Here is a 26,460-nt window from a genome sequence, read left to right on the forward strand (position 1 = left end):
GTTGCATCTAATAGCACTAATGGATATTATTCAAATCTTATTCATATCATGATCGATGACAATGGTAAAAGCAAATTTGCAACGTTGCATTTATAGAGTGGCTGTGGTGATAACGAACCAAGTTGACAAATTAATGAATTATGCTTATCGTAAAAATGAGAAGACAGACATTTCAAGTTGACAATGAAGAAGCAAGGTAAAAATGTGAGCCGGCATATATGGTAACAGTTTAATCATCAAACAGCCGCCTAACCTAATCAAAGCAGCAGCCAGCTGCCGGCCACGTCAATACAAGAATCTGGCAGTCAAGTTGACTAGCATTGACAGCGGGGTAAAGCATAGAGAATCATGGTCGTTATTTTAGCGCATCTAAGTGGATCTTCCCTCTACAGCAGTCTTTGTTCAATATCGGTCCGGCCAGTAAATTAAAAATATAAATCAAAACTCAGGTAACGAAACCGATGCTTGTGGTCGAAATCGTGGACGCATGACTGGTAATGTGGGATGCGGGATCTAGCACTTTCAGCATCTTCCCAACTTGGCAACTCTTCGCCAAACAAAATGAAAGCACGTTTCAGTGGGAGCCCGTAAATGCAACTGGCAGAGTATTTAATGGAAGGGAGAGAGTGCTGCCCGTGCCAAGATACACAGCAAAACGTGTGCTCACGTTCTATCCCCGACCTCGCCTCGCCTTTGTGCGGCGTCTATTTATAGATGAAACTAATATCGGTCACAAAGTGGGCGAAACGATATTAATTTTGACATGGCTGTAAAAGATCACGATCGTATTTTATGACGGACACTCCGTTTCCTCTTTATTTTAACAAAAGATAGGGTGTTTCTGAGTGAACACATGCCAACCGTGAAAACTGTTTTCCTTGCAATTTGGAATTGGAGCATAACGCGTATTGCTTACAGTAAATGAATAACTTGCAACAAAGCACTATCGCATAATAGTAGTGTTGCGATCAAGGTCAAAAAGATGAAATTATTGTTGCAAGTTTTTCGAACACTTGGCATTTTGAGAAAGGGACAATTTATATGGTCCCTCTATAAAAGACAAACTGGAACACTACAGACGAAATTTATTTGTCCCAGCAACAATATCCAATAAGGATGGACCAGGCTATGTCTCACTTGCGTGTACATATTCGAAAAGAGAGTTTTTGGTAAGGCTTTGAGGTTGAATTCTGACTGGCCAAATTCAAACGGAGATTGTGAAAAAATGTTGAGTAGGGCTCACAACTTAATTTAACAAAATGTAATATTATGTAAAGATTGGGTTTGCCTGTGCAAATCTGATTCGGTCCTCAAGTTCATATTCCAAACACGAATCACTCCTGATATTTTGACACGGGCCTTCAGTCCAACAATGGAATTTTTTTTTCGTAATCAGATATTCTTTTACACTGTGACACGCTCGTCCTACGGACATGATACAATGCAGAGTTCAGTGATAGCGGCCGACCATTAATTAGTGCTGTAATATATGTATATACTGACTAATGTGTATATAGGTTTAAGGTAAGATAGGGGCATCGGCTGGTTAACGAGGTTTTACCAGCGACTTCCGAAGAGGTTTGTGCCAGAGGGAGATTGGACGAAAGCGTTTAATTAAGCTTCTTCAATGCATCCAAAATCTCTCCAGAATGCACCCAAATCAATAAAACTGGCCAAATGTTGGGATGTTTATGTGAATGGTCAAAAATCATGCAACTCGACATCTTGCCTTCACGCAGAAATTGATTATGAAGAATTACTCTTCACACGTAAACAAATTTAAGCCCAAATTGACCTTAGATTAAGTCTAAAATAGCCCTGGCTACTTACCAAAAAATGACATGAGACGAAAACATCTAATCCACCGATTCATGCAGCGATATTTTGCTAGTACCTTCATTATTCCTGGTGCACCTAGTCCAGGCTGTGCAAAAACTATAAAATCCAAGGGTAGAACGGAGTAGAAATCGAAGCAAAAAGTGGTCTTTAAATAGTGTCTCCTGATTCGCTGTCGGTCCGTTATCAGAATTCCGTGTTTCATGTAGCCGCGGAAGAAGCGTAGAAAAATGTCGATGATGAAAATTGCGTCGCCAACATAGGCAAGTACCCACAGGGCGATGAGTTTAGACTCAAATGAAAACATGAAGAGATCTAGACAAAAGGAGAAGACGGCACTGACTATGACCAGGGTATCCCATACTTGCATCCTCGTGGTGTGGGGAGAGAGGAACCATTTCTGGGGCTCATCGTCCAGTGATGGCGATGCACGAAGCCCCGTCCTCTCGCTCGTCATAGTTTCATCGACTTCCAGAGTCACAGATTCCGACGGAGTTCCCGACATCTTGCTCGACAGGGACAGTTACAATCCGAGAGGATAGCTAGACTCTGTTGTGCTGCGGTGTCGCGCCGACGATGTGGCACAAGGCGGTCTTCATCTCAGTCAGAATGCCAGGTGTTAAAACCCCAACAGCTGAGAAAGGGGCTGTCTGAACTCTGTCAATGTACATTCCATCGTGTAATTTGTAATGGTGAGCGTACTGTCAAACAAGCGCTGAAGACTGACACCAAAAACACGAGCTGTGGAAGTGATGGTTTATAACGCTAAGATTCGTGACCCTTTACTTTTAAATCAACGCGCTGCGCGCTCTTCGTTTTGGATAGAAGCGTCACGCGCCCATTTTCGCCAATGAAAAAACGCGTTCCTGGCTCTGCGCGCGGTTCTGGTAACACTGTTGAATTGTCACTCACAGTCGAATTTATTTTTCCACCTACTTCCTCGCGCAAGGAAAGACGGCATGAACTGTTTTGTAACGGGCGCGGAACAGAGTCGGACCGTTGTCTCCCCTGAGTGGGGCTTATCTCCACGATAGGTTTGCTACCGCCTTCCCATAATATATCAGATCCGTCACTCTGGAGATATTTGCCGCTGTAGTCTGCCGAATTATGCTCCAGTCGTGCTTCGATCGCCAACGAAATAAAAAAAAATCGTCTAGCTTTCTACAACATCGCTGATCCGACGGCCACGGGTACGGCCTTTCCGTTGTGCAGCACCACAGTAAATTGCTGACATGCCACACAGCGCACGGACGAAAGAATCCTGAAATACCGGCTACGGTGGAACATCCCTGTAGGGGTGTTCACAGCGGAGTTCCCTGAGGGGATCAAAATGAATGGAATTTATAATGGTATTGACAAAACATTTTGCTCGATAGCTTTAATATGATAAGAAAACTACAGTCGACGCTGGAAAGGGATTCCCGGATAAATTCCTGCCTGCAATATTCTGTTTCCTAACTGGCTGATCCAATTTTCTCAGTGCACGTAGTTTTTTTGGTAGGCTTCTTTTTTTTCGCTTACAGTTTAGCTTGGCGGCCTAAATCTTTTGGAGAGGATTTCGATGTCAAAACAAACATTCGAATTCCCTCAAACGGAGCGTTGAATCAAAAATACCTAACTTTAAAAAACGAGATGTAAAATGAAGAAAGGTTTTCAATTGAATTCTAACACTGCTGACTTTTTTTTCTGAATAGACCTACAAGAGGGCACAGAAAGAAATCTAGCTGTCCATAGAAAATACTAAATTATTTTGAAAATCAACATTTATATTGCCAGACAAATCCAATTCATATTACCGATGTCAGATATAAATAGGCCTATCAAGCGGTCGAATGTACCACGAGAATCCAGTCCAGGTCATTGGCCTACAGGTATTTTTCACAATAGAATCATAGTCGGAATACCATACGAATACTATAAAATTGCGACAACTCTTACTACTTTCTTGCACGTTGTAGTAACCTATTTTCACTTGGAATGTTACGCTATTCATTCCGAGGATGCCTCGAATACCATTGAGAATAAAAATGAACAGTACCGCAATATTCACAACGGCCACTGGAAGATCCTCAATGAATGTACCTATAGCATTTCTCAGCTTTCTTTGAGTAGAACTGCAAGACAGGTGTAAGTATATCTCAATATATTCGCAACCGCTGTTGTGATACACACTAGACAATCCGATGCTTGTTGAATATACACCGACCTCTGTAATGTCATGTCACTCTTTTGTTTTGTATGCACGGCACTGATTGCACGAGCATGCATAATTGCATTTTTGTTTTCAATTTTGTATTCAAATTGTCCGCCTGCGAAAATAATGGAGGTGCTTTGGAGGATGGTAACACCGTATGACCTTAGTATTGGCTACATAGCTTCGTTTAGCTGTGCCTCTGTTGGCTCTGTTATCTACAATCTGAATAATAAGATTGTTGTGGTTGCATTGAGGACCATGTTTAACCGTGGTAGTTGTGAGGGCAAATGAATTTAATTGCCACAGAATTTCCTGAGGAATCTTCTGTAATATCTCTGTTCCTCCTAAGGGCTCCTGTGCCTTGGTGTGCATCTCATTTGCCTCCTGTTTGCTGAATCGTGAAAGTTGGTACTTGGTGATTTAGAACCGTTTCGAGTCAGTCACTTATACCCATAGAGGGTTTGCAGGACTGCCATGTTACAGGCCAATGCTTTTGATCCATAGGGTATGCGCAAAGCCTCTAGGTCGGTATTGCGTCAGTTAGGCACACTCCAAACGGTCAACATTCACACATTGTCATTCCAAGAACCATTTTCAACAAAAAGATCTCAACAAAACACCGGAGTCCATCCTTTGCCGTTTCCTTGCTCTCTGTCTGAACACGACACTTGGTGCCAACCTCATCAACTTCAGTCAACTTGAACCTCAACCAATTTTGTTTTTAATTTCGCTATGCAGGCAGCTACAATGCAAAGCACATGCTCGATGGTTCCTATAACCCGCATCTTGGCACGCTCAAAGGTTATTGTCGATTCAGACGGGGCAGTTGGTAGAGTACGCTGCACGCAATAATAATGCGTGACGTTTTAGGGCGCAGTGGCGTTGACATTATAATTTATCGCATGACTGAGCACGCCCTGAGTATTCAGATGCATACTGATGTGCGTGTCGAGAAAATAAGTGTTATCAAGAGGCGACTAGAACAACTAGGGAGAGACTGTAATGAGATGAAACAAACTTGGCTGTGGGGATTTATCATTAACATAAGAAGTAGAAAATGAATCACCTGTTCCATCATCTGCAGTTGCACTGGCAAAGGACAGATGACACCAGCAACCTTTATCCAACTTTAATTACCATGGATGTGTGGCAATGTAGAATACATTTTTACACGTCAGCGACGACCGCCGAGTGGCGCAGCTGCGTCCGCAGCCTCGAATTCTCTCATGCTGCAACAGATGCTACGCTCCTTTTCTTACATGAAATTATTTTTTATACATGCGCCATTCGAAGTCCCAAAACAAGGGATACACGATAAGTCCGACATTTCGTGGTATGGAGGACTAGTTGTGTCCAAAGTTATGTTTTGAAGCCAGGAGATGATAGATTGTGCGCTGAATTCTGATATTTTCGACAGATGTCGCTTGATACCTTTTGTCGACAAAGTCGACTCACTGTGCAAGGTCGGCACGATTGTACTAATTTGTCACCTGCTATAAACAATTATTAGAAAGATTATGAGCTTGATCGTAGTTTGAATGAGACCGTAAAGAAAGCTAATTTCATCGTTTCAATCTGGCTAGGTTTCTGTTTGGATTGTTACTTACTCTATGCTTGCCTTCGGTAATTCATATTTATCAACACAGAAGAATCTGACAGATCGGACGTTGCGCTTTCAGGTTGAGGATGTCGCTTCGCTGCGGTGGCCCATGTTTGGCAACCAAACAGAGCAAAACTTATTTTTGAGTTGTTGTTTTTTTTGGGGGGAGGGGTAAAACTTCAAGGTTCGAAAACTCTGGCAAGCTAGATTTCCTGTTAGTTCAACTACCTCGGAAAACATAGATGTACAAATGTAAACAAAAATAAATCTATAACAGCCTGAACCCTTGTTAAGAAGAAAAGATAAGTGGACCGCAGGAGGTAACGTTTGTGCAAGATTCGGCTGAGTTAGAATTCTAAAAAAGGACGGAACTTTTTCCAATTTTTTTGTTCAGTTTTTCGAGCACAGATTCAAGCTGTGCTCACGCTATGCAGGAAAAACTCGTAAGTTTCATCGAAGGTCTTCTCGACTGGCATTCAATCATAGAACAGCCTTGATAAAAGTCGTTATGGCTATTGTGAAGCCCATTTAAAAACATATGTTGGCACCTTCAAACAATTCTACTGACTGGATTTGACGTTCCGCATAAACAAATAGACGCGTGCTCGTCAAGGCCAGCATGTCAATTTTAAAGGCGCAGTCCACCATATTCTATTTGTACATTACACTCGTTTGAGGCAACAAAAGCGCTCAAATGCAAATTAGAGTGCCTAGCAACTAACCCGATGAAGTTTTAGCCCACTGAATATTGAAACAACAATATTCAAGGATCTTGATTTCATTTGACAAGTTGCCGAGTTATATGTTTTGAATGGCGCCCGCTTTTCAACAATAATTTCGTCAGTTCTGTTTTCGATAGCTTCAAATGACGGACTGTACCTTTTAATTGCCAAACGGCAAATACAAATTGGCCTGGTGTAGTGTTTACAGTATATTTTGCCAACAGCGGATTTTGATGAACTATCAAAATGCTGTTTTTCTTAAAGTGTGTTGCACAGGTAGTACTTCGTGTTTTAGGATGGGTGCGAAAGGGCCTTTATTAAACACCTGAAATTTGGCACTAATCTGCTGATGCCGAATCAGGTTTATGTAGCCCAACATTGCCACAGATGGGAGGGGACTAAGGTCTCGGTCCAGAGGAGTGATTCGGCTTCCTCCTCCATCTCAGTATAATATCATCAGTTACTAATCAGTTATCTCAAAAATAACAAGATTAAACTATTTGTAATTTGTGTTTGATAGCAAAGCAACGATATTTTTGTTTCTCCTAATGTCTTAAAACTTTGTTCTTAATTCCCAATTCTTGTTTTTTTACAAGAAAGGACCCTCTTCTCCGAACAACTGTCTTAAATGGTTTACCTTCACCAGCATATTAAGACTTGTATATCAAAATTTTCATTAATTTGACTTCTTCATTTTTTTTCCTACAAGCAACACTGATTAATCACGTGTATATCATCTATTCCTCTGTGTTCCTCTGTCAGACAGTATTTTGTTGTTTATTATTGACCCCATTCGCGGAATACACCACGTCAGCCCTCTTCTTGATAGAATTGTCCTTTATCATCAGCTATCTTGCATCCTGATTTGGGCAGCATTTCCTCTCCAAGAGTCAATCTGTAATCTTGGTATACCAAGTAACCTTTGGTCATTCATCAGCAGAATTCATTACCAGCGGAGTCCGCTTGCTTTGCTCTTCACGTCCCGCCTCGGCTCTGTTTGCTTAGGTCTCATCTCGTCTTGCTGCCGGTCTCTTGCCCGGGCCGAGTCACTGTCGCGGTGGCTCTCCCGACTTGTCGTTAATTGCCGGCAATCCTATGGCATTGGGCTGGGTGATAGGCATTCCAGAGAGCCGTAATATCCTGGGCAGGAGAGGGGATGCACGGTAGTTAGACTCGGCCCAGTTGCTCTACCGTAAGAGACTAGGCAGATACAGCACAGCTAAGAGATTTATCAACTTGAACCAACTTTGAAATTCATTTTTGATTGACATGCACTGGAAGCAATTGACGGAATTTAAGAACCTCTTGAAAGGGTCATTTTGTTAATTTTGTATGTCATTCTCTTAAAATAGGCCTACTACTTACGCCGACACAGATCACGTCTTGGAATCTTTCACGGATGCGGAATGATTAAGTTTTGGCAATTTTATTTTACCAGAGAAAGTATCTGAACTGTAGACAGAAATTCCAACTGCCGAATATATTTTTCTAGAATCAACGGCCCGCACGCCCTGCAGGGTTAGTAGCTTCGTGCCCAGCGGCGAATCCAACTTTTGGTGTCAGAGGGTAAATTCAAAAGCGAATGCGGCTTTGGGCTTTAATATTCAACATGATCTTGGGGAGAAAAACATATTAAAAGTCTCAATCGCGGTTCCTGCATCCTTGCTTTTGTGTTGTGGCGTTGTTTTATTAGGGTTTTAGTGCTAATATTTGATAAATAAAATAGTATTATTAATATTTGATTTACAAAATCCGTGGAGGGGGGGCAAGTAGAATTTCACCAAATGTGGGCATATTAAAGACTCTTGAGGATCGTCATTTTTCGACACAGTTTGCCAAATAGGCCCCTATGCCGAAAAATTTGAAAAGGTGCCAACTACGTCCAAACGTGTGAGCGGAAGGCGATGTGAAAAGTCAATGACGATGATTACAGAATGACAACAAAGACTGCAGAACGTCTCATCCGACTCGGCTTAAAACTTTCACACGCACAAAATATGAATGCTTCTTCAAAAAGGTGCTCTTTTACACCCACCCACCGCCCATGTGCTGGACAAAGTATACGCAACAAATAACAGTCAGCCACAAACAAAATGCTGTTTATATTTCTACCGACTTGTTCCAAGCTGATTTTACCAAGCCCATAGTTACATTTACCACGCACGATTTTCAAAAAAGCATCCAGACGCCAGAAAAGCGAGGAGATTCGGAGCTACACAAGACTTTGTAGTATGCGTCTGCTTTCAATTTGCGACAGCGCGCCTGACCATCCTCTTCTTGTAGCAACTCAACCAAACTGGGTCCTGCTGTCTAGGTATCGTTCACCTCGAATCTTCACCGTCGGCTTGTCTGGACGACGACATATCCTCATCATTTGAGCCCTAGTCATTATACCGCTCCGGCATCCCATGACCATGATGAGGGACGGATGATGACATATTGTCCTGTCTTGCCAGGCTCGCCTTGATGAGACAATGAACCAGGCTAATCACGCGGACTGCAGGAAACAATCCATTATGTAGCAATCCAGCCCAGATAGATGCATACATTGAATGAATAATTGCCCACGGCCGCAGACGAATACACGAATTGTACAAGCGGAATGAAACTGTACCAGCGGAGTTTAATGCTAAGATTCACATGGGTGAAACTATTCCTCTGAAATGTATTACTGTGACGAGGCCTGTGTCCGGGTTAATTTCTCTCTTCCTTTGCAAGGTGCCAGTCCTTCGCCGTTTTGAACTATTTCCCGATGAGCGCTTTTGTCGCGATGTCACTTTGGGCGCAAACTTAATCAATAAAGCCGTCATCTTTAAAGACAATGCAATATTGTATCCTAAACGCAAATCGTCTGAGCGATAAAATTCAACGCACTGAATCACTAAAGAACCAATAACAAAGGAAAAAAGTGGTAAGTTTAAATTAGGACATAGAAGTTTCTGCCCGTGCTGACGTCCCTCTTTGCTTATATCAAATGCTTCACTAACATATAATCCTGACAGTCCCAGATATGGCCAAGAAATGGCAAAATGAGGATTGAAAATGATGACGAATGGGCTGAGCATGCGCAGTGATTATCTAAAAATACCTTCTTCTGAACTGGGCCCGTTAAACCCCTGCATATCTGGGTCTGTGTGTGGAAGGTTTATTAAACAGGCTTTAAGGGCGCACCCAACCACTAGGCCTCAGGATAGGGCTCTTCAGATAGGAAATCAAGCTGATGATTTTAGCTGTTGTCAGATTATTCAATGTGCAAAAAATAATGAAAACTTTGAAACAGTTCAAGGGGTTTCCTCGGTACAAAATACAATTCATCTCTTGAGTGATTTCGTTTATCGGTTATTACAGCTCAAAAGGGCCGCATTGGGTCGACAGATTTCGCGCGTCGTGATTGGCCAGCGCGTTGCAAACTCTTGGAGGCGCACTATTGTGAATCGCCAATATTAATCATGCACTGGCATAGGTGTGCATTTTCTTCAGATAGACACACTGGTATCAGTGGCTAGCTATTCTGTCCAATGACACTATCAACAAGTGTAAAAAGTCTTTAATTTCCAAAAATCAGTCCAGGTGCTATTCACTTCACATAAATAACCAAATGCCTCACATTATTTACAATCCAGTGTATGATACATCTCTCAAATGTAAAATTTATCCCACAAAATAAATACACCACACTGAAAAAGGAAAGCACGGGATGTTATCTTTGATATAAAAGTGGGTGTCTTTTCACACTATATGTGGAATCAAATAACATTAAGTATGCATAGCAAATGCTACATTGAGTGATGGACCTCAACCAATGGACGGACTGATCCTGTGATAGGTCATATACAGATATAAACGTTTAAGCAAGTTGGTTAAAACACAAAACATATTCTTAAAGACTCGGTTTTCTATATATATAAATACCATTAGGTAGAATACAATTAACGCAATCGGATCTGTCGGGGAGGAGGTTGGCAGAGGCTTCACACTTAATCCGTTAATGAATGACTTGACATAACAATCAGGGAAAAACCGATTCAGTGACCTAAGTTACAAAACAAACAAAAAGCGAGAAATGTTAAACTTTTCGGTGCAACTTCAACATTGTTGGCCAACCCAACCCTTGCTACATCTATCAACTTCAACCCAGAGGTTCTGGAGAAGTCTTGCAGCTGACTGAAGATGGTAGAATCCACCATTACTTGGCATAAGACTAGTTACAAACGTCTTCATCGCTTCATTTACAAAGTATGTGACAATGGGCTCCCGCATATTAGTGCATTTTGAGGATTCATTTATTTTATTTATTTCCGTTCATCCAACAGCGCATTTAGCACCAATTACACGATGATACTAAATGAAAAAGACAAGAGATGTTCAGTTTTAGAGGTGGGAGGAAAACCCGGATAAACGTTTCGGGGAAAACCCACGGACTCATGTAAGGACTGAAAACCCAATCTACATATATGAACCGAGCCAGTTTAAGCCCCCAGATGTGGAAGGCAAAGGAAGAACCATTATGCCAACCTCACTCCCCGAATTCGACAGGGCATAAGAAATTCAGCTCAAAATCTGTATATCGCTGCATAAAACAACTTCATACCACAATATTTACCATGGAACAAGAGTGTGTCGGTACTCACATTTAATCCAAAGATTGTATTTTAACGGAGGTGATTTTGTTTCAGATTCACAGCTCGATTCAAAGGTGTAATATATGCCACCCCTTCCCATTCTTTTATTTTGCATAAAATGATAAAACATGGGTTTAAGTACTTGACTGTGCTGGAACCATCAATCATCAAGATTCATTTGAAAAATGATACTGTAATAACGCCGAGTCATAATTTGTCACGGTAACATGAGTAACACAGATAGTCATTTTAATTAAAGTAATAAAGCGTCGTGGTCCAACGATTTGCGAACTTAACATCTGAGGTGACGATTACATTTCAGTGCATGGCTGACAGGCTAGCTGGGTAAAATGCCTGCCAGACTAGACAGCATGGGTTTCGGTCTATTGCTGGGTGACCTGGCTGTTTGTCTAGTTAGGTGGCCTGACTGCCAGCGTACCTAAGCAAGGCATCTTACTGCAATGGCTTTCCTCCACAAGTAGTCTGTGGGGTTAACATGTTTGACATGGTGGCACCATTCAGATTCATAGCATCGAAAAAAACATGCAACAAGTTGCAGGTGAACTCATTCAGCTCAACAAGGCTCGGTTTCATATTTTACAACCCCAAATTGTAAGAAACAATTTCACTGCGGAGCAAAAGAAAGCCAAACTCTGACCTAAAGGAACGTGCAATGCGTGGCATCCTGGAAGGAAAACTTTTGACGAAATAATACTGTCTGGTTCGTTAAAACAGTGAGCATAACAGTTCCACAAAAACTGTACCCGATTTGGGAGTATCCCACTCCACACGCAAACTACCAGTCCTACCAGGACATTTCAGGACAAACTGACAGAAACATATTTCAGGCGGTCATCGACGCAAATACTTGCAAATCGTACACAGAATGATGGTTGATGAAGTCCAAACAAATATCACAGCACAGTTGGCTGTTAGCAGGGACAGTGATTAATTCCACCTTACGCCTTCCTACCAAGCGATGACTTCTTACAAATAACAAAGTCGAGTACGCAAGGTCCAAATCATGAAAACTGGGTCCCATTTAGGTTAAACATTTTAGACAATGTCAAACAGATTTAGAGCTTCTTCTTCGAACTTTTGATACAGGTCATATCATACCATTTAGAGTTTTATAAACAGATGATGAGATACATTTGCTATTTTAGAGAATACAGAACAAGCCTGACTTTGAAAACGTTTCAAGTTTGGCTGTCTAACCGTTAATACGGTCACAAGATCTTTGCACATACTGGACCTGTACAATCTATTAACACAACACACTACTGAAGAGTTGAATGGCAAACAGTGACAAATGTTACGGAAGTACAGCGTCAAAAATAATGAAAGCAGGCAGCAAAAAACTAGACAGGAATAATACTTGACGCACCTAGAGTTGCATCCGAGGGTCAGCTTACTTCCAAGGATTGACAGAGGAAGATCCGTTGCTCGGATGCGATCTATCGATGGAATCTGTGGCGGAGTGGAAAATCAAAACAATCCATGACGAGCCAGTTCGATGCTTCAAAAAGAACAAGGTAATCGAGAAGAAAGGGTCCTTTCCAATTTGCAGAAAGTGTTCTATAAAGGAGCTTCGTGCTAAAAAAAAAATCATGACATCTGGTCAAGCATGTTACATTTTGAGCACTGCGAAAGAGATTTTGACTTTCTTTAGCTCAAACTGACCGACCTACCTGCAGCAATTGACGCTTGGCTAGCTCCTGACCTGCGAATGGACAACTCGGCAGCACTGGCACAGAACGGACATAATGAGAATTATATCAAAATAATTCAAAAGTTACTAGTCCCACCCGAGTAAGCTTATGAGGTTTTTTCGCAAGCTCTCGGACAAGCACTGAGCAAACAGTGCTTATTAATATACGTTGGGTAAGGGCAAAACCTGTTATATATAATTATCATCAGGGACTTTACATAATACTCTGATGACAAATTGCAAATATGAAACTGAAGATAATCTTCTCTCTTGACACTTCTTTTGATGAAGATCGGAACCAGACTATTATTTTCAACCCACCTCAGTTCTCGGACCTCTCTTCTTGATTTTCTGACGGGCGTTGCAGCTGGTCTAGTGTCCTGACTCCTGTCCGCCTCATCATTTCCTGGCAGGAAGAGAGAAGAGGAGCTATTGAAAATTATCAGTGCCTTTCAGAGTTTGATTTCAACTAGTAGTAAATGAAAATCCAATCCACAAAGTGACCCTTGTCAAAGTGACAGAAAGCAGAGCCAGTAAATATGACTTTCTAGTCATATTTACTGACTAGAAATAAATGTTGAATCCATCCATAACCACATGACAAATGTTGAAACCCTTCAATAGCCACATGGCAAATGTTAAATCCCTCCAATAACCACATGGCAAACGTTGAATCCCCCAATAACCACATGGCAAACGTTGAATCCCTCCAATAACCACATGGCAAATGTTGAATCCCTCCAATAACCACATGGCAAATGTTGAATCCCTCCAATAACCACATGGCAAATGTTGAATCCCTCCAATAACCACATGGCAAATGTGAATCCCACCATTAACCACATGGCAAATGTTGAATCCCTCCAATAACCACATGGCAAATGTTGAATCCCTCCAATAACCACATGGCAAATGTTGAATCCCACCATTAACCACATGGCAAATGTTGAATCCCTCCAATAACCACATGGCAAATGTGAAACCCTCCAATAACCACATGGCAAATGTTGAATCCCTCCAATAACCACATGGCAAATGTTGAAACCCTCCAATAACCACATGGCAAATGCTGAAAACCTCCAATAACCACATGGCAAATGTTGAAACCCTCCAATAACCACATGGCAAATGTTGAAACCCTCCAATAACCACATGGCAAATGCTGAAAACCTCCAATAACCACATGGCAAATGCTGAAAACCTCCAATAACCACATGGCAAATGTTGAAACCCTCCAATAACCACATGGCAAATGTTGAAACCCTCCAATAACCACATGGCAAATGTTGAAACCCTCCAATAACCACATGGCAAATGTTGAAACCCTCCAATAACCACATGGCAAATGCTAATCCCTCCGATGACCACAGGAGAAAATGTTTGCTTTCAAAGCCAAACTCCATCCCAAAATTAAATCAAAATACTAAAAAGAGAACCTGTGCAAAGCCAATTTCTGGAAACAGTAGGCAATCACAAGACAAAGGCTGGAACATTCTGGCAACATGGGGCAAAAGCGTTCTTAAAGTGGTTACGAACCTGTTCCATTGGGTCCAGTGGAGGGCGCACCATCAGCCAGTAACTGGCGCAGTCTCTTCTTCAGCTCCCTGCTGGTTTTCTTGTAGTAGTACAAGTCCTTCTCCAAGTCAGCTATTTGCTTCTCATAGGCACTGCACATAAACCAGAAAATATACATCATACGCTGTTTCTAGGATATGGAGGGTTTATTAGGTTAGAACGGAACATGTGACCAGTCGGTAAACGCTGCTGGGCCATAGAGGCACAGGACGTGGCTTCAGATGTGCAGTGTTTGCGTAGGTGTACAGTGAATATGTCTCCGATACATTAGGGCAACTTCTCAGTCTCGCATGTCCACCACGAAAACTGACAGATATATATTAAGCATTCTCAAAGAAAACATCACTTGCTTCATCTTCCAACTGATTGGCAAGATACGACAAACCAGTGGTTGATGCGAGGCACATGACTGCTAAATTCTCAAGGCCACGCAGCACAAAGTCTAACATAGCCGTGTGAATGAGAAACTGTGAATGCTCTGTGACACCAACTTTTCTTTAAGCTTTCCAAATCGTGTCATCCTTTTTATCCTGAAGGGGAGACGTGGGTTTTTAATTCCCCTTTTGCACTGTCATGAAAGACATTTTTGGTTGAAAAGTAAAATAATTTCAGCGTCAAGTCCTTCGTCTTCAGCTCTCTATTATTATCAACACATCCTTTATTTCAGTACAGGGGTCCTTGATACAGGTATTAAATAAAACTCTTTACTGTCACACTTGGCATATTTCAGATATCCACTACATGTCCTTAGATGGAACAGTGATGACACAAGGATTCACTCAGTTGTGAATGATCATGTCCCAAAACAAGTTATTGTGGGTCCAAGAACATATGTTATTTTGCATGGGGTATGGCGATTGTTCTTTCATGCGTCTCAGCAATTAGAGCCCCCCCCCCAGCTCTGCAGTATGTCACATCCATCCAATCCAAGTGTAGGCGTGAACTCAAGCCTACATTCAACTATTTGGGTGCCTCTTCAAGTGTTGACGCACTGACATGGAATCCAGTGGTTTTTTTCTCAGCTTTTAATTTCTACCAAAAAAATCCTACTAGACACAATCTGATATTATGTTAATGGAAATATGTCTACAGGTGCGGGCAGGTTACTTCCACTGAGGAAAGACTTTTTTTAATTTATTCAAATTGTGTTTAAGGAGCCAACCCCTCAAACCCAAACAAACAAGGAAACATCGAGTTATTCCCCGGTTCTTCTCAGAACCACTCATACTCAAGAAAGAGATCCATGGAGTAACCGCAATCGTTTTACTCAAACCAGGATTGTTAACAAGTTTGACATGGGGATTTTGGACAGCACTTTCAGACAAAATGTCCAGGCTTTTTCTCTGTTCAACCCTCAAACAAGAAATCCTGCTCTTAACCTTACGTTACATACACGCATCATCTCCATCTACTAGGTGTCTAGGATTTCACAATTCCGACCAAAAAATCTTGATTTTCGACTATATCAAATATCGCTTCCAGTTTGCCAGCTTTGAACCAAAACCAGGAACTGATGTTCTTTTACCTTAAGTTCCCACCGTCCCCATCGGCCTGTTGTCTGATCAACATCTGAACTCTCTGCTCATGTTGCTTCTGCTGGGCCATCAGTTTTCGGTCCAGCTCCAATGTGGATCGCTGCAACGTGTTCTCCAATTCTCGCACCAATCGAGCCTGCTCGTCAATCTTCATCTAATGTGGCAATCACAGACATGACTGATAGTTTCAGAACAACTTTATAGCAATGTCCTTGGCACTTTACTGACAAATAATCTTGTTATAACAAGGGCCTCCGATCAATATTATCAACATTGAAAACGAGTATAAAGACTTGGGATCTAAAATTTATTCCATTATAAGCTCTTTTATTATCGGTGTTTGACAATATTTGTCATATTCCCCGTGGATTTGCATAAGTAGAAAGAAGATTTGCATGTAACAAGACAATTTTTCAAAGCTCGGCTTTATCTCTAGCTGTGGATTACCTCTGGCCCTCTGAGCCAATTCTGTAATGTTTCCTCAATCCTCCAATGAGTGAAGAATTTAGGGTTGCAGACTTCACTCAGTGGTGGGATTGAAACTTCCGGAGCAAACACGGAACCCATCAGACACCTCAAGCCAGAATGCCGGAGCCAAAAGGCACAATCTCAGATGAGGCCTACATGTACATCTGACCAATACCTCAGTCTCCTAGCAACCATTAACCCAATACATCCCAGCATCCTTTGTCTCATCTCACCTCCATCTCCGTAATGGCGAGATCCTTCTTCTTGTCTGTCTCCCGGAGGTGAACGACTTTTTCAAAGTACTTGACAAGGAGGCCAGTTGCATCAGCAGTCGTGAGTGACTGTAACCTCGCTGAAAGTACTTCATCAATCTATGTACACAAGCAGTACATCACTCATCAGCGACACTACAAAGTATTTACCAGAAATCTTTGAGAATACTCTCCAACTAAAAGCATAGGATCCATGGGATATCAGAAAGTCAGGTGTTATCTGTGTAAAAATACTAAAATTAACATGTCAAGCGCACAAAACAGGCAATTCAAAATAGAGCGCCATCAAGAGTTTGCAACGCGTTGGCCAATCACAACGCACGAAATCTGTCGACCCTTTCCAAATGTGCATTTGGTCGACAGATTTCACACCTTGTGATTGGCCAATGCGTTGCAAACTTTTGGTGGCGCACTATTGTGAAACAGCCGTATTGTACGTAAAAGCCTTCAGCATGATGATCAGTGCACGAACCAACACATGCACTGGTTGTATTACACTTCCTGGTTAAAATGATGTCACGCTTTGGTACTTTTATAGTAGAAAGAACGACTTACGGTCGCAAGGCCTGCTTTTCGTAGTTCCTGCTGTCTGCTTGCGATGACTTCATTCTTAAACTCAATGGCAGCATCTAACGCCTCTATGCCTTCGTCTAACTCAATCAACCTGCACAGCCAAATATAATCACAGATAAAGTACAATACAAGACGATACAGCCATGTTGCAGACACTTCATGCAATAACACTGATGAAAATCCTGAATAGCATAAACTATTTGATAAGTGTGGTTGGAGTAGCTTCAATTTTCCTACCTTCTTTCTTCCGTTGGGGCTAGCAGCGCACCTTGTCCCAGTTTGATATCAAGGACGTCTCTCTGCTTTATAAGACGATCTCTGCCAGGTTGAAATGTAAAACAGAATGATCTCTTCAATAAGGAACTTTATCAGGTCGTTGATTTACATGCTAGGAAAACCAAGATTAAATCACAAGCCAATCATACGTTAGGTCGAAGTCACTCACATGTCACAAGCAAAGGTCAGTCTCACTCAACCACAAGTCAACCCCAAGTTGATCACCAGTCATCTACAAGTTAATCTCACCACCAAAAATCAACCCAAAATTAATCCTTAGTCAACAGGAAGTTAATCCCACATCAACTACAAGTTAACCATAAGACAACCACAAGTTAATCACCAGTCACAATTCAACAATAAGTCAACCACAAGTTCAACACAGTCAACTGCAAATCAGCTCCCAACTTGAATGCAGTTCAAACCCCGAGTGCCCGGGCACAAGAAATGCCTAGCTCATATTCCATTCCAAATTCTACACTTGAGACTAGCTGACTGGAGAAAGCTTGCAATGCACTTGACCACAAGAGGGGCATCAGCTTGTACCTGTCTTGCTTGAGAGCCTTGATGTTTGCCGTGATGTCTCCGTGGACGGCTTCCACGCTGACGCGCAGATCCTCTTGTCTCTCCTCCAGTTGTTTATCCACACTCTCGATCCGCGAGGACAACCCCTTCAAATCCTGAATGTGCAGATAAACAAAATGGCTTGCAACACCAGCAATTTAACTAAGGATCCTTGGGCCACCAAGGTTCCAATTTCAATGTAAACTGTATCCCGATGGGGTGTTTCTGTGGGTATATATTCTAGATTATCACTGCACTGTGTGCCCATTAGTTAGGGCTGTGCCGAATATCTGAGTATTCGATCTTTGATCGTATATTTGAATACTATTTTCCAAATTTGAAGGACGGGAGAATTTTCTTTTGTTTTAAGTAAGAAAAATCACACTATGGAGGCTTGTTTAGAGCAGATTCAAATAAAAAGTGACAGAATAATATATCTCACAGGATTCATTAAAAAATGTAAAAGGAATGGAAATTTTCAACTGGGCAAGAATTACTGTTAGTCTGTTAAATCTTGCTAAATCGTGACTGGAGATACTCCTAGAAAGAGAAGCTATTATTGTGATCATAATGTACAATTGTGTGCATTATTGCAACTGATTTTGTATATAGTTTGTTCATCATCAATCTGCCGGTTGGTACGACCGAATATTTGGATATTTGATCAAATTGAAGGTTGAATATTTGAATAGCGAATTATTCGAATTGACTCAGCCCTACTATTGGTACTAAAACTAAATGAGAGTACATACTGTGAGATTGACAGACGGCTGTGTGATAATGTCAGGTTAACGTGAAAGTATAACATGATGTGCTATCAATGTTTAACCATCTAAATAACAACTGAACAAATACATTTATGAAGTCATCTGCACAGGTTCACAGCCTTCAAAGGTGGGTCGAAATGAACTGAACCAAAAAAAATGGAACCCACAAAGGAGCATAATGATCAACTAATTGCATAGCCTGATAATTGCTGAGGCCCTAGTCCACAGAAACTACTCCTTCGCCAAGCCTCTTGTAGCCTCCACCTGCAACGCACCTTTGTCAGTGTTTGACTGGAGCGCAGTCTCTTCATCTCCAGCTCGCCTTTTTCTCTCAGAAGCTGTTCCTTTTTGGCAACTATCTCTTCACGTTTGGCAAGCTCCTACAGCGAGGAGGGAAACTTCTTTTCAGTAAAATAAAATGAACTGAAATAAACTGAATCAATAAAATGAGATGAATCGATAACATGAACTGAATCAATGAATCAACTGAATCAATTAAATCAACTGAATCAATTAAATCAACTGAATCAATGAAATCAACTGAATCAATAAAATGAACTGAATCAATGAAATGAACTAAATCAATGAAAAGAACTGAATCAATGAAGTGAAATGAATCAACGAAATGAAATGAATCAATGAAATGAAATGAATCAATGAAATGAACTGGTTTTTATGGTGCCATATTGTGATGATCTTTAAAAATATTACTTCAACGAAAACATTTGTGCCACAGATTGTTCAAGTTTGCACAAAATTTAATTTTCAGTACAACAAAAAAACAACATAACACAACACAACACAATGCAATATATTACAGCACAAAAGAACACAACACAAAATAGCTATGTAATGCAATGCATCATAAAACAACACAATACATTACAACACAACACAACACAATACATTACAACACAACACAATACATTACAACACAACACAACACAATATCAACGAAAACCAATTTATGTAAATAATTATCTCTTAATCCCTCAAGCTCAAGGTTTAACATTTCTGCTTTAACCTTTTCTTTGCCTGAAAGAAAAAGTTTCTCACTTCTTCAAACTCCTTGACTCTGCGTTTACGTTCCAGTACTTTCTCCACTTCTTGGTCCATCCATTTCTTCTGCTCGTCAAGCTTGGCGTGCTCATCGCTGTGGGCGCTACCCTGACGAAGCTTGCGTTGGGCAAGTACAACCTGGAGCAAAAAACAAACGGCACAAGATAAGGCAGAGAGTTCAAGGTTGAACCCGGGACTAACAGGGTAAAAGGGATGAAAGTTGAGACCATCACAAGTATGGGTGCAAGGTAAACCAGTCACGAAGCCATTCATAAAAGCAGCCACAAGACCAGACACAAGACCAGTCACAAGACCAGTCACATGCAAGACCAGACACAAGACCAGTCACAAGGCCAGACACAAGACCAGACAAAAACCCAATCACAAGACCAGTCACATGCAAGACCAGACACAAGACTAGTCACAAGACCTGTCACAAGATCAATCACAAGGCCAGTCACACGACCAGTCACAAGACAAGAAACAAGACCAATCACAAAACCTGTCACAAGATCAGTCACAAGACCAGTCACAAGACCAGACAAAAGACCAGTCACAAGACCAGAAACAAGACCAATCACAAAACCTGTCACAAGATCAGTCACAAGACCAGTCACAAGACCAAACACAAAATCAATCACAAGGCCCATACACAAGACCAGACAGAACACGCGAAACCAGACCAGCCACAAGTAAATAAGTGAAAAGTATCAAAGGAATGCTTTTGTCACAGTTCATCGTAAATAGCTTGTGACTTTATTTCAGACTGGAGGTCTTATGCTGGTCTGTAGATTGTCTTGTGGGGGTCTTGTGGTGGTCTCAAGGGGTAAATATGAGGTACTAATGGGTGACTTGAACATCAAGTTGAGTTACATGAGTAACTCACCTCCTCCGTTTTCCTTTTGAGTATCTTCTGCTGTTGCTCCATTCGAATCTCCAGCTCCCTGATCCTCTGTTGGTCCTTCTGCATTTCTTTCTACATTTATGACGAATTAAAAGTCATTATCCCTAACCCGCAAGGCCATTTGTCAAAGTCTTCTTTATATTCTAAGGGTACCCGGGTACCCAGTACTGACGTCGAACAGGTACCCGGTTCCAAAAATACCCGTAAATGTACACCCCTAGTTTCATTCCACTCACCTCCAGTTTGAGTTTCCTGTCGGCTTCTTCTTTGAGACGGTGCTGCAGCAGCTCTTGATGTTGCTTCATTCGGCCCACAGCAAGCTCCAATTCCGTCACTTTCTTGTCACTCTGATTCTGAACTTTCAACAGCTTCTCCGTGTCCTGCGATCGCAAGAAGATCACTTCTTAGCAGAGGTAAAGGTTGAAAAACAATTGCAGGGGAAATGTCCATCCTGGTGGACAGCTAGAAAATGTCAAAATCGGGGAAGAAAAATATCCATGAAACAGTAATCAGAGGTTTTAAGGGCCCCACAAAAGTGTAAGGTTTATGGTATGTTTGTCTTTTTTCTGAAGGTATCCCTTGAAACACCAGTTCCTTGTGTTTTGAGTCGTCTTCTACGTATAAAAACACCTTCACACTAAACTCGAGCTTTTCCAGATGTTAAAAAATATTTCTTAAAAATACGGAAATCGGGAAAATCCTGATGATAAAATCCTGAAATCAGTGATGGAGGCTTCTTTAATAACCTAAGTGGGAAAAAATTTCCTGAAAGCGTTGTAAGTTGAGGAGGGTTTACTGACGTGTTGCTTGCGTTGAAGTTCTTTCATGCGGTTCCTGGCCTTGTCCATCTTCCGTCGGTACTCCTCGCCGAGTTTGTCTTTGTCTTGTGTCTCTTGATGTTCCTTGGCTTCCAGACGATGCAGCGCTTCTTGGGCATCGTGGAGCTCTGTCTTAGCATTCTGCGCTTCCTGTTGATAGAAAACAGCACATTCCCAAGCAGAATAGCTTTGTCAACAGAACCAGCTGACGACAAGACTTAGAAGGTAATACTACGGGGGTACCACACTCACACACAGGAAGTAAGAATGCGCTAAAGACCTCTTCGGCCAAAGGGGTACCGTGGCTTGCCCAAAAAAAGAACATACGCACAAGTGTACTGTCAAGGTGTCTGCTCCACTCGCCAGCTCATTTCATCTTGTCATTTCAGCTTGCCCCATATCTACCTTTCCCAAATTTTTCGAACTTGTGAGCTGACTGTTTGCCAAACAAAATGACACGCTAGCCATATTTAGGCATGCGTACCAATTCCAGTTGCTTGATTCGTTCTGTGTACTTCTTATTGGCCGTCTCTGCTTCCCTGCCGGTCTTCACCAATTCCCGGATCAATTCCTCCTTCAACCTGAAGGGAAAAATCACATCAACAGTCCGAACTTTCAGAACGCATTAGTGGCAAGCTGTTTCAAGTAGTGCACTGCTGCACTTTGATTGGTTCCAAATAGTGTGTCACATCTGTTCCGCGAACATGACAGTTTAGCTCACATGCAAAGCACTGTAAGAGAACTACCTCGCATTTGCTAAAATGCAACAAAACTGCCTCACGTAAACTTTGTAGCCGTGGACGTTACTTCACAGACACAGACAGCCTAGGGAACTGATTACTGAAACTTATAACTGTTCTGGTTGTTAGTCACTGGTTCAATGTTTTCAAAATTTGTTTTCGTGCGAAGAAATCATACGCGGTGCAAGCTGACTCCCAAGTCAAATCTTATAGGACAGAATTTTAAAAATGAGGTATCTGAGCTAATGCACGAGGTTCTTTTTTTTCCTAGTCCTGCCAGATCAACAGGTAGCACACAGTGCAGAGATTTTGAAGTATAATACATTAAGTAGTCCTGTACATAATGTCCTACTCTCTTGATGGAATGAAGCATTACTCAATTAATGAGTCACTGTGAGTTTACTCATCTGAGTAACGGCAAGCCCACCTGATGTTCAGTGCCAGATCTCTCATCTTCTGCTGGGCCTCCTGTACCCTCAGTTTAGATTCCCGGACCTTGTGCTGATAGTCCACGGTGCTCGATCGCAGGGCTTCCATCTCTTGAGACCCGATGTAAGGGAGATCCTTCAGACAACTAGCGGCCAATGTCTTGGTCATCGTCCCTCCAAACCCTGAAGAAGTCACGACAAGACTACGTGGTCAATTCCTATCATTAAAACCTAATTCTTTGCTTTTTTCTACAATGAATAATAATGTCTCAAAGGATCCAAACATCTTGGTCTAATGAATAGATAATGCCACTCATTGTTTCTCCCGTAGTAATGCACCCATTTAGGACTAATCTTAGAACCAATGCGGAGCAAGTTGTGGACTTGCGGTATCTTGTTAACCACTTGACGTTGGATGACATGTTAACATACACACAATTTTCCTTAATTGTTCCACGGAGGACGCGTACACTCCTTGAAGAATTCTTTTTTCATTTTCTGCGGTTGATATATTGATGCGTCATGCTTGGTTGGCTCAAAGCGCAATTGCGAGGTTGAAGAATTTGCAGGTAAAATAAACCCGCTCCCTGCAGCTTTTTCAGGTAAGAAAATCCGACGTTAACTGGTTAAGCTCAGCAAGCTGCTCCCGTCCACTTGACAATAATTTAATTTAAAATACAAAAACCCTAACAAGTGCGAGAGTTCAATCCTTGACTCAAGGCAGTCAATAACTGTACTTACCTTTGGTGCTCTCAGTACTGGATAATCGACTTGCCGAGTCACTCTGTTTAGAATCAGACTTCTTCCGAGACAAGCTGGATTTACTCCATGTGTGTCCCAAGACCCTGATAAGAAAGCAAAGAAAGCTGAGGTCGTGCTCCCTTACCAGAATTAGGTGCCAACTTACCCTGACTGGCTATCGTCATTATCATCATTGCTACTGTCGCTCACTACAACATAAGACCTGGACTAGGTGCCAACTTACCCTGACTGGCTATCGTCATTATCATCGTTGCTACTGTCGCTCACTACAGCATAGGACCTGGACTAGGTGCCAACTTACCCTGACTGGCTATCGTCATTATCATCGTTGCTACTGTCGCTCACTACAGCATAGGACCTGGACTTGGTGCCAACTTACCCTGACTGGCTATCGTCATTATCATCGTTGCTACTGTCGCTCACTACAGCATAGGACCTGGACTTGGTGCCAACTTACCCTGACTGGCTATCGTCATTATCATCATTGCTACTGTCACTCACTACAACATAGGACCTGGACTAGGTGCCAACTTACCCTGACTGGCTATCGTCATTATCATCGTTGCTACTGTCACTCACTACAGCATAGGACCTGGACTAGGTGCCAACTTACCCTGACTGGCTATCGTCATTATCATCGTTGCTACTGTCGCTCATCTCCCACTGCATCACTTCATCTTGCTCCTCTAGCCGTTTCAGAATGAGGTGACTCCTGGCTCTGAAGCCCTGTACAATTCGCTCCAACGAGAACTGTCGACACGGACCAATCAGAAAAAAAGAAGCCACTTCAATGGAGGGAGCGGTGGGTGTACCATCGGTTGAGATTGGGAGTGATGAGAAATCCACAAAAATCCAGAGAAGGGCTGTAACAATGGCAACAATCCACCCTGACCAGAGCCACGTTGGTAGGAGTGTTCATTTTCTTGGTAGCGACGTCTCTGTAACACATGCTTTTCATAGTCATTTGTGAACTAGTGAAGTGGAGTTCCTACCAAAGGAGCCTCCATTGTTAGGAAAATTGCACCCTCTCTTGGTCTGGCTCAGGCCTCAAATTACTGACACTCCAGGATTACCAGAACTAACAAGGCATGAAAAATGGTTACATCTATGTGAATCTTAAACTTGGGTCTTTTTAAACAAAGTGCCATACAGTAGAAAAGTCTGAAAATTAGACCTCTAGAAATCCAAAATTTAGGAGGTCATACGTTCTGAAATTCAGAGAAATCACCCCTCCCCGGCTCAGTTTGTTTCTTAAATGCAAGTCTGAATGCAACTTATTTCATAAAGGAGGCATGCACTTTTCAAAACGTTGAATGCTAGCGTTAGAATATTCCGTGTTCACTAGCAGGTGACTATTTCATGAATGAACATGCAATTGCAGCTGTCTGAGGCAGAAGAATACCACAGATTCCAGGTCAAGTCACGTTTTACAAGCTATTATAATAAAATGTATTTGGGTCATTCTATAAATCTAGAGTCCGAAAAGCTGGCATTCTAGGTGTCCCCGTCACACCTGACCTGTGGTATTTGACTCCAAAATATCACTGAAATTGACTTCCAAATATATGTATTTGGTTGTCAGGTAATTTGCATGGCTTAATCACTCCTGGAAATTAAAGAGAGTGTTCTAGGCTTACAAAATCACGTGTCAGATGTGACAGCGACCCAAATTATACAATGACCCTTATGGTTCATCCTATTTCCATGAAAGCCATGCACGTAAATTGGGACAAGGATGAAATGCGGAGGATATGGGTAATTCCAGAATTAGGGGTCCTAAAGAGTGACATTTTGGTGTCCCTGTACCATCTGACCTTTGTCATTTGGCAAGGAAATATCACCGGCATTGATTTCAAACTATTACTATTTGTTTGGCAGGTAATTTGCATTAATTCATTACTCTTGGAAATTCAAAAATGTGTTCTGAACTTACAAAATCATATGACAGATGTGACAGGGACCCAAAAAAAAAAAAATGGACCCCTAATTTCTGGAATTACCATAAGCATATGTGTATGCACTTGTAAATGTCATGTGGTAACATTCATTGCCAAGAAATGATGGAACAGGATTTTACATTAATCTGAACTCCCCCCCCCAAAAAAAAATAACGCGCAGATGATCAGAAATTGGGGGAGAGGGATAAAATAAAGCAATGCCAAAAACCAAATGAGGATTTTTCTTAAATAAACACAAATGGTACAGAAGTTCTATGATGTCACATATACCACAGGTGAATTCTTGGAACCTAAATGCGTCTTAAAGGAGTACAGCTGTTGAAATATGATTTTATCCATTGAGTAATTACAATTAATGTGTATAATAATAATAATAATAGAAAATTGATCATGCATCTGTGGTGGTTGAGTTTATTCAACAGAAGTTGGTATGGTTTGCGGGATACATGCATGAAGTCAGCATTATATCAGGAGAGGGCTTTGTCCCCAAAGAGATGCTCATTTCACAAAGATGACACAGGAAGTTTGGGACGATAAAAAACACCAGGATGAGTCAATCTGAACACCGTGAATTGCATGCATGTGACTTGTAAACCGACTGTTGCTGCATTCATCACACATGCAATGGATGAATTGCGGTGCGGACCGAGTGACATGCAGAAACGTACCAAAGTGTTCAGAAATTGATTGTAGACCTGTGCAGAGGCCGCACAGACTTGGCTGGAGATAGAAGGACTAGACGAGAAGAGTGAAGTCTGCTGACTAGTGGACTGACGAACGAGGCCGAGTATAATGTCAAACAAGGAGAACATTAACATGAACATACAAGTTATAAGCTGTCAGTATACAGCCTCGGCGAGCGTTCACTGGTCTCTAGCTGTGTCGCAAAGAGCAAACTTGATTGAATATAAAGAATGAACCTGCAGATGTGAAAGGTGATTTGCTCGTGCCCACAATACAATGTGATCAGTTTTATCTATGGTTGCCCACGTAGGACATGAAGGAACAAATGTGTTTGGCCACCATCTTGTCCCAATCTTGTCCGCATTTTCCAAACAGTGGAAGATTCCAATATC

General features: G+C 41.7%; 2 protein-coding genes across 9 annotated transcripts in view; both read right to left on the reverse strand.

The window, feature by feature from the left end:
* The window catches only part of LOC147795767 (uncharacterized), a 59,505-nt gene extending 56,452 nt beyond the window's left edge, over nucleotides 1-3,053 (reverse strand). For 5 of the 6 annotated variants that reach the window (XM_087130985.1, XM_087130986.1, XM_087130987.1 and 2 more), the window contains exon 1: nucleotides 1,831-3,053. In XM_087130985.1, the coding sequence (XP_086987111.1) occupies nucleotides 1,831-2,341 (511 nt within the window). In that variant the 5' untranslated portion in view covers nucleotides 2,342-3,053. The remainder of the gene's footprint in view (nucleotides 1-1,830) is intronic. The other variant, XM_087130989.1, reaches the window with a different exon arrangement.
* Nucleotides 3,054-6,469: 3,416 nt separating this feature from the next.
* The window catches only part of LOC110981209 (kinesin-like protein KIF27), a 30,690-nt gene continuing 10,699 nt past the window's right edge, over nucleotides 6,470-26,460 (reverse strand). Inside the window, exons 16-35 of one of the 3 annotated variants that reach the window (XM_087131260.1) lie at nucleotides 26,053-26,154; nucleotides 24,040-24,176; nucleotides 23,406-23,509; nucleotides 22,664-22,847; nucleotides 21,981-22,077; nucleotides 21,479-21,646; nucleotides 20,915-21,058; nucleotides 20,661-20,750; nucleotides 19,772-19,912; nucleotides 18,991-19,095; nucleotides 17,931-18,064; nucleotides 17,346-17,426; nucleotides 17,091-17,199; nucleotides 16,497-16,634; nucleotides 15,786-15,949; nucleotides 14,222-14,352; nucleotides 13,007-13,091; nucleotides 12,666-12,721; nucleotides 12,362-12,444; nucleotides 6,470-7,492 (exon numbers count right to left, since the gene is read on the reverse strand). In XM_087131260.1, coding sequence (XP_086987386.1) covers nucleotides 12,386-12,444; nucleotides 12,666-12,721; nucleotides 13,007-13,091; nucleotides 14,222-14,352; nucleotides 15,786-15,949; nucleotides 16,497-16,634; nucleotides 17,091-17,199; nucleotides 17,346-17,426; nucleotides 17,931-18,064; nucleotides 18,991-19,095; nucleotides 19,772-19,912; nucleotides 20,661-20,750; nucleotides 20,915-21,058; nucleotides 21,479-21,646; nucleotides 21,981-22,077; nucleotides 22,664-22,847; nucleotides 23,406-23,509; nucleotides 24,040-24,176; nucleotides 26,053-26,154 — 2,229 coding nt within the window. In that variant the 3' untranslated portion in view covers nucleotides 6,470-7,492; nucleotides 12,362-12,385. Of the gene's footprint in view, nucleotides 7,493-9,861; nucleotides 12,445-12,665; nucleotides 12,722-13,006; nucleotides 13,092-14,221; nucleotides 14,353-15,785; nucleotides 15,950-16,496; nucleotides 16,635-17,090; nucleotides 17,200-17,345; nucleotides 17,427-17,930; nucleotides 18,065-18,990; nucleotides 19,096-19,771; nucleotides 19,913-20,660; nucleotides 20,751-20,914; nucleotides 21,059-21,478; nucleotides 21,647-21,980; nucleotides 22,078-22,663; nucleotides 22,848-23,405; nucleotides 23,510-24,039; nucleotides 24,177-26,052; nucleotides 26,155-26,460 lie in introns of those variants that run through there. The other 2 variants (XM_087131259.1, XM_087131261.1) reach the window with 2 other exon arrangements.

The sequence above is a fragment of the Acanthaster planci genome, linkage group LG21 (genome assembly GCF_054643075.1).
Source record: "Acanthaster planci isolate LZ-2023a linkage group LG21, COTS_SCS, whole genome shotgun sequence".
Classification (NCBI taxonomy): Eukaryota; Metazoa; Echinodermata; class Asteroidea; order Valvatida; family Acanthasteridae; genus Acanthaster; species Acanthaster planci.